Raw genomic sequence first — 9663 nt, forward strand, 5'->3', positions numbered from 1 at the left:
TTGATTCCTTAGTGACACGATTTTTTTTTTTTTTGCTATCATGATTGTCTTTTAGCATATATATATATATATATGAAAATTCCTCCTCTAAGAGCATTGCATTCTGCTTATACCACATTGCCCGCCGGAAAATCGACCTCCACAGCAGAGGAGCCACAACCAGAAATTGCGAACGGAAGAGATCAATTGATCGAAAAGCTTTCAGGCATGAAAGCACACAACAAGCGCACGCGCAAAAGTGAAACTCAGAACCCTAGAAATGGAGGAACGAACGGAGTACCTGGGATTGTGGGGAAGGCCAAAGTGAAGGACTAGACGGCGAGTCGTCGAAGGAGGAAACAAGGGACTGCAGAGACCACTTTCCACAATGCACCTGATGAAGTTTCATCCTTGCAGAACGTGGGCTGAAGCTGATAATAAAAACGGGTTGAATATGGGTCTTGTGCAATCCCACAAAGGCCCATATAGAGTAGAGTTAAGATGTTTCGAATCAATTTCCACCCATTTGTAAAATTTCGAGGGATTCATATGCAATCTGACCCACCAAAAGCGATTTGTTTTTTTCTTTTTGTAAATAATGGGCTTTTAACCCATATTGACACATTTAGCGTGTAGTTTGGGGGTAGATGTCCTTTTAGTTCAGAGGTGACGCAAATTGAATGCAGACAACGGCTTAATCGTTGGAAACCCACTATGTCGGCATGTCCAACCCTTTCGCTTGAAACTGAATCGTGGCACTGACCTGGTGAACATGGCAAAAAGCCCAACAAATAGGGCCCACCTCCAGGATTCATTTTATCATTGGTCAAAGCTTAACCTCTCTAGTACCCCAGGGGCCAGGCTTAACCATGGGTTTACCTGATGGTTATCATTTTCACTTGAAAAAGGGAAGTGAGAAGTTCGATTCCCTACCTTCTCGAAAGTTGAGGACATACGTATTAAAGAAGCAGAACTTCGAATTTGTCTGCACAATGACCTGTAAAATAGATATATGATATTATGATAGAACCAGATAAAAAAATAAAAATTGACATTGTTGATTTCATGAGAATATAAAATCCAAATTGATTCGCCCATTTTTGCAATTTTTCGGGTTGTTTTTGGTGTCTTTTTGCTTCCATTTTCTCTCCTTTTTCGATATGTATTTTGCTTCCAGATTATTGATTGCTTTTATAGTTGGATTTGCCTTTCTCTTCGTGTTATGCGTTCTGGGTAATAAGGAGATTTTCATGTTTCTTTCTTCTTTGAGACTATACTAGATATGATGCTGTGAAAAAATGCATTCCGCATTTGGCCCTTAAACTATTTGATTTGATTTTTAGTAAACATTGATAGAAGTTTAACGACACAAACAAATGTTTTAGTCCAAACAAAATATCAGGTGACTACGTTATTGCCACATTAATCATTCGAGAGAGATTTATAGGAATTAGGGTAATCGGATTAAAATTGGGAATTAGTGATATTTTATGACAAATGAGTCACGCTGATATCATGTATCTAATTTCTAGATAGTCTTAATGTTGCAGATTTGGTTGTACAATGGTTCAACCAAGTATAGGAGAGAGAAGGGAAAGCCATTTGAGATAGAATTTGATGTATTCTTTGCGTGCAACTTCTTTGCCCATGTTACGCTATTCAATCAACAAGCACTCGACCTGATGGCGAGAGAGGAGGTTGGGACGAGACTTGAATTAAGTCCATCAAATATAGATCTACCAAGTTGAATTGCTAAGAAACTCTACCAGCTTGAATGCTTACAAAAGCATGACATCAAACGCCATAAAATAGTTTTGGAATCAACTTCGATCAGAACAAAGTAAAAGACAATTGTACATTGAAGCCCAAGTTCATGGGCCGATTATATAAACATTACCGATACATATTAAGTGCCGTAAAATTGGCAGTGTGCATAGTACACCCTATGCTTCAATACAACACCAGGAACATATCTACGCATTAAGAACTTGCTCATGGTACAAACTTGCACAAGATTTCTAGACAATTCACAATGGCTTTCATTTTCAGGTGAAGCAGAACAGTACATGATCCATTAGCTGGGTCTAACCTTCATCATCAGAACCAAAGGGCTGCCTTCTTAAAGATTCCAGTACTTCTCTGGGACGATTGCTTGGAGCGCCCCTACTACCTGTCGCTCCATTGCAAGACCTGACCTTGGGCACTTTGAGAGAACTAAGAGGTGGCGTGGAAGTCCCTCTGTTTACTTCCCTGAGCACAGACCGTGCTGTGGCCTCAGCTGCGGCGTCTGCCAGAGCCGAAGCCACTCTAGAATTGCTCTGCAATTCATTAGAGGACTTGCTCTGGCGCAACACTCCACTGGGAGCGTTGGAAGCCTGAGGCGTATGATTATTCCCTGATTTTCCCATTACAGCAACGGTCTCTGCAGCCTCTGATCTGGCCTTTGCAGATTCATGTCTCTGCATGTCATACAAGAGCTCTCTTTGGAGCTGCTTATCAGCAACCAATATTTCATCTATCTCATTCTTGTAGTCCTTGAGGAGGAGACGGAGGCAATCCATGAGGGAACCTGTGAGGGGGCTGTTCTTGCTCTCGAGTAATCTCTTAAGCTCTATGAATATGGGGATGGTGTTTTGTATGAGGCTCTTTCTTACTGCTTGACTTATGACCTGTCCCTTAGCAGCCGCAGGGGATGTTCCACCAGAACCATTGCTTTCGTCATCCATTTCAGGAGACTCCAATGTGGAATTCCGGCTTGTTGGGAGGCGGATTTCCTTGCATGCAAGAATCTGAAAAGCATCCTGTTCCCTCATTTGAGGGTGCATAAATCCACGTAAGTGCCAGTTCAATGACAATACTTTGAATCACACAGCACATGAAGTTTAGCAAGCATTTCACAGAGAGACCACATTTTCCCTTCCGTGGTAAAGCAAAAGGACAGTTTCTGCGTTATTTTGGGCTTATGGAGATGACATTTGCAATGTTTAATTCCAAACAGGGGACATATATTCGTTTTCTTTTTCCTGCAGCTATCCATTTATAACTGTTGACCAATATCAACGTGCATTGCATAGTACCTGTAGAACTGACTGTCCAGTAGCATCTTCGATTCTGAGCATACCATCAGATGCCGCTGCAAGTATTTCTGCACAAATCTTGGCAAATGTGGCCAACAAGTGCTCGGGGGCCATTTGTTTCAGCAAACAAGTGTAAATGCGCATTCTCTTGGACCTTGAAATTTCATCAGTGCCCCTAGAAATTTAAGCCTGATGAAGTGTATCTTTTGGTACCATGTGATGTTTTCTCTCTGAATGAGATCTCGATTCCAGTAAAAATTCTTAATTGAGATATGTAATCCATACCTTATGGAAAATAGTCGGCTCTCAGACTGTGAACTCTGTGAACTATAATGTCCACCATGCGCACGGCAATCATTCAGAACAAAAATTGCTTCCACAAAACTGTTATAAGCTAAAAGTGGTGCTTTGACTGCAAAGAGAGAAGAATAATATTTATAAGGACAGGATTAATAAGCAGCTCTATGAAGATCAACCTTTATAACTGTAAACTACCTCTTAGAATATTTCCAAAGAGGAAATCAGCAAGTTCTCTGATTTTTTCAGATTCATCCACCAGAGACAAAAGAAATCGAAGAAAGAGCATTCCCCTCCATTTCACATAGTCCCTCTGAAGTAATTTATGCCAACAAATCAATCGAAGAGTATATCTTCATTAACAAGCAAAGCATTTGTCTAAAAATGACATCATAAATAGTGATACCAGAAGCAAAACTAGACCTGGAGCAATCTTGACAGAAGTATGAAAGTCTGCCTCCTGACAAGTTCGCATGGATCACCCAAACACCTCGTGATCTTTGCTATGTGGCTGTATAGTGATGAAGCATTAGTCACATGAACAGTTTTCCAAGGTTCAAGTGAATCCTTATCACATCTGCATAGGTGAGTCAAATATCACAACTAGTACAATTAGCACTCACCAATCAATTAAAGCAGTGTAACGAACACAAAAATCCGCCATCATCACAACAAGATTGTTCCTAAGAGCGGCTGAATCACTTTTCTCAAGCTCCTGCAACATTAGGAAATTATTAACATGATAAACAAGAAAACAAAATGGGGAAAGCCAACTAGAAGACAAGATCTTTTAGGGAAAAACTTGAACATCATAAAAAATTATCAGGAACACAACATGTCAACTGAAAAGCAGATTTCGGGGTTCAAGGGGAAAGCCAAGAAGCATTTCAAGCAAAGGTTTCACATATTCATTTGAAATTTCAAGAACAAATTCAAATTTTGTTGATCATTTTATTTGATCTCTAATTGTCAAATCATCTAAAGCCGAGTCTTGGCATGCATCAAACTGGTATTTCACTAACCCGTAACTTTCAATAAATTTTAATATCTTGCGATGGATGTCTTGCAGACTCCAGTTCATAGTAGAAAATACATAAGGCCAACACTTTCCTCAAACTTAAGTTTTATATTGTCAGAACCCATTTAATTAAAAGACAATAACAAAAGCAGCAACACAGAAAAACAGTGTTTGCAGTTTGGCCTTTCAATCTCTAAAGGAAAGTAATCTGACAATCTAAATGGGAATATTCAAGGGAACCTAGATAATATCTCCACATCAGCACTTTTTAATCTTGAAGAGACGCATAAATGGGCATCATAGCAAAGTTCAGCCTTACCAAACTAAACTTTTTAGAAGAAAAGCTACTTCATGACATTAGGAAACTAATGTACTAAAAGTTGCAAAGTGTTTGGAGTAAAATGTACCTAACTTGTTCCTTTCTAAACCAGAACACGATATCACAAAAATTTCCAATAAAATGTAAGCCGATTTAGAAAAGAACACATGCTACCTGAACAAACAGGGGTATATAACGCTTTGCAATTTTCCCATCTATAAGGCATATCTTTCCCATCGTTAACCACCCTTGTATATACAATGATGCAGCTACATCCTTCAGAGAAACTTGAGGAGCTGGTAACAACTTTGATTTTGGATGGAGATCTCCAGAAGTAATTATCTTGTGCAATAATGGGATCACTGTGCTCAAGTCTACTGAAGGACAAACAATAACTAAAGATCCAACTGTATAAGCTGCAATTGTTGCTTGTGGCAGTAATTCAGATGTTGTCATAGTCTTCTACCTCTTATATTGCCACTTCTGGAGGAGTAAAGAAGCTGCCTTCTTCATTTGCTTGTGTGTTCTCAGAAATGTACTTTTCTATAACTTGGGTGGCTTTAGAGAGAAGTTGTCTTACCCATCTTAGAATAAGTGCGTCAGCCTCTGCTGCACTTAAAGCCTTCTGCTTGCACACTGTTCTAAGGACTTTTACATGAGCATTGACCTGCAACCAGACAGTCCCATTAATAACATATGCACATGCATTTGTTAGTGAATAGGATCCCATTAATAACACATGCACATGCATTGTTTAGTGAATATGAGTAAAATTTCAGATAAATGTGCCTTCCCATTGATGAATTCATTAGGCGAGCTCCACACTTGGTTTTGAAAGATTTTCCATTGCAGAACATGACTCATGCCACATTAGTGATGGCTGTTGGAAGATGTGGTCTGAAGAGGAGACATTCATTTTAATCCCATGTGTCATTGGAAAAAATGGTCAGAGAACAATTGGAAGGTATCAAAGGAACTTGGACTAGTTTCAAGGCATTAAAGGGCAAGGGAAGACCTTAAAGTTGATGTCTTGTGTAGGATGGAAAACATCGGTACCTAAAGACAGCCATCAAATCAAGAGAAACCTATTCAATTTATCTTATTCTACATGCTAAACGAGCTTCAAGCATAAGACCATATTGGTTACATTACTTGAAGTTCCCCAACATATGATTGACTCATTAAGTGCCTTGCCGAGATGTATGAGTTCTTCATTCACTTGTCATATGAAACAGATTTACCCGCGGTCCCCTTTCTTAGAATATATGGTAGAGAAAACAGCCAGCATGCAGAAAATCAAAGAGTGATTGGCCTGATATGATTGATGGTGAAAGATTATGTACCTCTGTTGGGTGCATATCAAATCCTTCAATTCGTTTCAATAAATTATGAGCCAAGTCTGCAGCAGGGTCAGGAGGTAGCTCAAGAGAAATGTTAGACATCGTTTGCAAGAGGAAAACACGATCACCAGCCCAAGTGACAGAGCAAGGTTCTGCATCATCATTGTCGTCATGCCAATCTCCATGGGTAAGCGGAGTCTTTATTTCACATTCCAACCTAGTTTTATCAAGGAGTTGCCAGTGATGATGGAGAAATTGCCAGTCAACAGCATTTGGAAGGAATGCTGACACCTCTGATAGAAGAAACCAAGCACCTTGTGGGGCTGTCCACTTTTCGATTGGCAGCGACTGACTTAACCAGAGAGATTCTGATGCTTTAATCATATTTTGAAGAGCTGTAGCTACCACAGGCCTAAGCTGATTTTTCTTGCCAAGACTTTTGCAGATCTTCTTTATCCAAGGCACTACTTCACCATTGCAAATCTCTCGCAGTAGACCTAATGCTCCATTTGGAAATAGTAAGTCAATCTGCCTTTCAAAATCTTTCTCCTTGTCATGCAACTTATATGGAGCAGAGTAATTATGAGGTGAACCAGCTAATCTCACTCTTGAAATCTTCTCCAGAACCAGTTCTAGGAACACGTTTTCACATTCCTCCTGGATGCTCGACTCATTGTCACTTATTAAGCGAGGGACAGAATGCAACCACTCTGTTGCTACAATTCCATCTGGAAATTTCCTGAAGGCCTAAAAAGCAAAGAAAGAGATTCACAAAAGATCATGTGCTGCAACAGAAACTCGGGAGCTGATGATGTGTATAAAATTAGAATGCTAAGAGGCAAATAACATTTCAAGCTTGTTAATTGCAAAAGCATGAGGACCTATGAAAAACGATATGCTAATTTTACAGTTTAATTATCATAAAATAGAAGTATGCAAATTTGGTTCTCCATTCTTATATAATGTCCTTCATTGAATTATTCACAACAATGCAATCTAATAATGATCCATAACCGGGGAGCTAAGAGTAGTCATGGGGACTTTAGAGAATATTGCATGAGGCAGACATGCAATCATATTAATCACATGTCAGTTACTTGATCTTGCACTGAAAGTTTAAACTTTAAATGTTAGAAACTATTAGATTTTGACGAAGTGTTATGCATTTATTGTTAGAGATAGATAAAAGAACGTAAAAACATTGACCACCAAAAAGAAACAGTAAGATGGAAAGTACAATCAAATGACCAGATCAACTAGCCACGATGTATAAATGTTAATGGTCCATTTCATCCTTCTCCCCTGCCAACAAAAAAGCAACTCGTTGCTTCATTGATCTCTTGCAGAAATACTGCAAGTAAATGGTCTCATGCTCACCTACTAGGAATGTGAAAAGAAATTGTTGAAGCCAGCTTAAGGCTTTTAATCAGACTAATGGTGATATCTCATTCGAGAAGTGCTGTGTATGTCAATAGTGAGCTTATGTATCAGAAATTGACCATTCCCTGGGATTTCCAAAGACTATGGTAAATTAGGAGAAATGGAAATCAAGAATATCAAACTGCTTAAGCCACATCTATTCACTAGTCAATATATTAACCCAAAATAACTTGCTCAAAAATAACGCTAAGACAAAAAATCACAAGGTAAGGCCACGCAATCTAACCTCAGAGAGGGCTGAAACTGCTGCTTTCCTTATACTAACGAGCGGATCAGAACAAGCCATACCCATAGTCTTTAGCAAAACTTCATCAAAAGAACCACTGTAAAAAGATGTCAACTTTGTGACCAGATTAAGTGCAGCCTTCCTCACTGCTGCCTTCTCATCCAGACACCGAATCTTCAAAAGATTATTTATAGTGGCCTCTGTCTTCCGACTAACTCCATCTCCAATTCCCAGTACTTCCTTCAGAATCTTGCAACTCCTATCATCATTTGCGAAAAACCCTACCAAATGAACTAAATTTGATAAAGAGCGTGCTCTAATGGCTGAGTTCGAATCGGAACCACGCTTAATCAAGACCTGCAGACATCTCAAACCCCATGGATCATTCACTTCATTTGCCTGAACACCAAGTGGATCTTTCAATGACATCACAATTGGAACAATAAGATCAACAGCCAAGAGCCTAAAACTACTTTTTCCTTCTGTCATCTTCACCACATATTCCACAAAGCTGACCTGATCACCATATTCCAGAGGTCTAAATATCTCCATTATTGACTCCACTGCCAAGGCACGAAGCTCGGACTTCTCTGGGGCCTTCTGGACCAAATATTTCGGCAAATTTACAACAGCTTTCTTTATGCCTTCGCACTCTTTCCCCGCATCCACCATACAGTTCGTCACAAAACTCAAAGCAAACGTCCTCACTTCTGATTTAGCTAACATAATCAATGGAGATAAAGATTTCACGACCTCTGCAGCAGAATTAGCCTGGTCTCCATGCTCAGGCCTCAATGCTGCTCTTAAGAGCTGCGAACACAAGTTCGTTAGCTTGCGATGAACACTCGGGTTACAGAAAGAATCAGGCACCATCGTTGGAAGTTCAGCCACGGTATGTACTAAAGACTTCAAACTATCCGGAAATCTATCCAAATGAATCAAATCCATCACCAAAACCAGCTTCTCCAGCACAGCGAAGAAAAGCCTTTCATCGATCTCACCCTCCTCGACACCATCATTGCCAACGCCACGCGAATTCCTAGATCCCGAGCCTCGCCTCCCACCTTTCCTCTTCGATTTCGCCGGAGCTCTCGCGCCACTCCCAGAATCTTCCTCAGGAGCCGCCTGCCGCGACCTGACGGACTTCCGAACGGAGTGCAGGAGAGAGACGAACGCCATCGGAGCGAAGAGGCTCAGGACGGGAGCGTTCGGGGACAGGAGCAGGGACAGGTAGACGTCCGACGCCAAGAGAGAGAGGCGAGGGTTGCCGCCGGAGTCCATGGCCGAACCGATGCACTGCGCGAGGGAAGACGGAGGGAGGTTCCTCGAGGCGAGGTCCTCGAAGAACCGGTCGAGGAGGTCCGGATCGCCGGCGCCGACGAGGCGGCGCAGGTCCGAGAGCGTCGATTCGGGCACCGGCGGCGGCGGCGGAGGGTGGAGGAGGGAGGAGGAGGCGGCCGGAGGTGGCCGGAGCTCGTCCAGGTCGGCGACGATTCGCGAGAGGGTTTCTTCCATGGCGGTGGCCGGAGCTCGGAGGATCGTCGTCTTCTCCCGCTTCTGATTTCTTCAAACTTTTCAACTTTCCCGCTCTCGGCGAAGATTGACTTTTTTTCGTCTGGTTTTCTTGGGAAATGAATTCCCATAAATAACAAAATTTTGCTAAAAAGTAAGTTTAAAGAAAAAAAAATCTCTAAAATTATTAATGACCAAAATTCAGATAATTATAATATAGAAAATGATATTTAGTTGATTTAATTCTTCTCCTACATTTTAAGTTGATTTTTCTTTTATTTTGTTTACGACAATTTACAATCGCATTTTAATGAATTATCCTCTCATTACTATTTTTCCTTTTTATGTGTGTTTAAAAACCTAATGTTAAATATAGCTTTATGGTGTAAATATTATAAAATGTATGGACTTGTAAGAGCACTCATTTAGGATAACATGAATACCTCTTTCCTTAT

At 40.6% G+C, this 9663-nt stretch overlaps 1 protein-coding gene across 1 annotated transcript; it reads right to left on the reverse strand.

Annotated features, from left to right (window-relative positions):
• Positions 1-1793: 1793 nt before the first annotated feature.
• On the reverse strand, positions 1794-9293 carry LOC104436168 (condensin-2 complex subunit D3). The gene is given in 10 exon segments (XM_010048905.3): positions 1794-2780; positions 3057-3231; positions 3342-3468; positions 3552-3666; positions 3777-3864; positions 3977-4068; positions 4865-5164; positions 5166-5357; positions 6034-6777; positions 7697-9293. Coding segments are annotated over 10 exon segments (4065 nt in total). The 5' UTR covers positions 9212-9293; the 3' UTR covers positions 1794-2063.
• Between the last annotated feature and the right edge of the window lie 370 nt (positions 9294-9663).

This window comes from Eucalyptus grandis, chromosome 3 (assembly GCF_016545825.1).
Source record: "Eucalyptus grandis isolate ANBG69807.140 chromosome 3, ASM1654582v1, whole genome shotgun sequence".
Taxonomy (NCBI): Eukaryota; Viridiplantae; Streptophyta; class Magnoliopsida; order Myrtales; family Myrtaceae; genus Eucalyptus; species Eucalyptus grandis.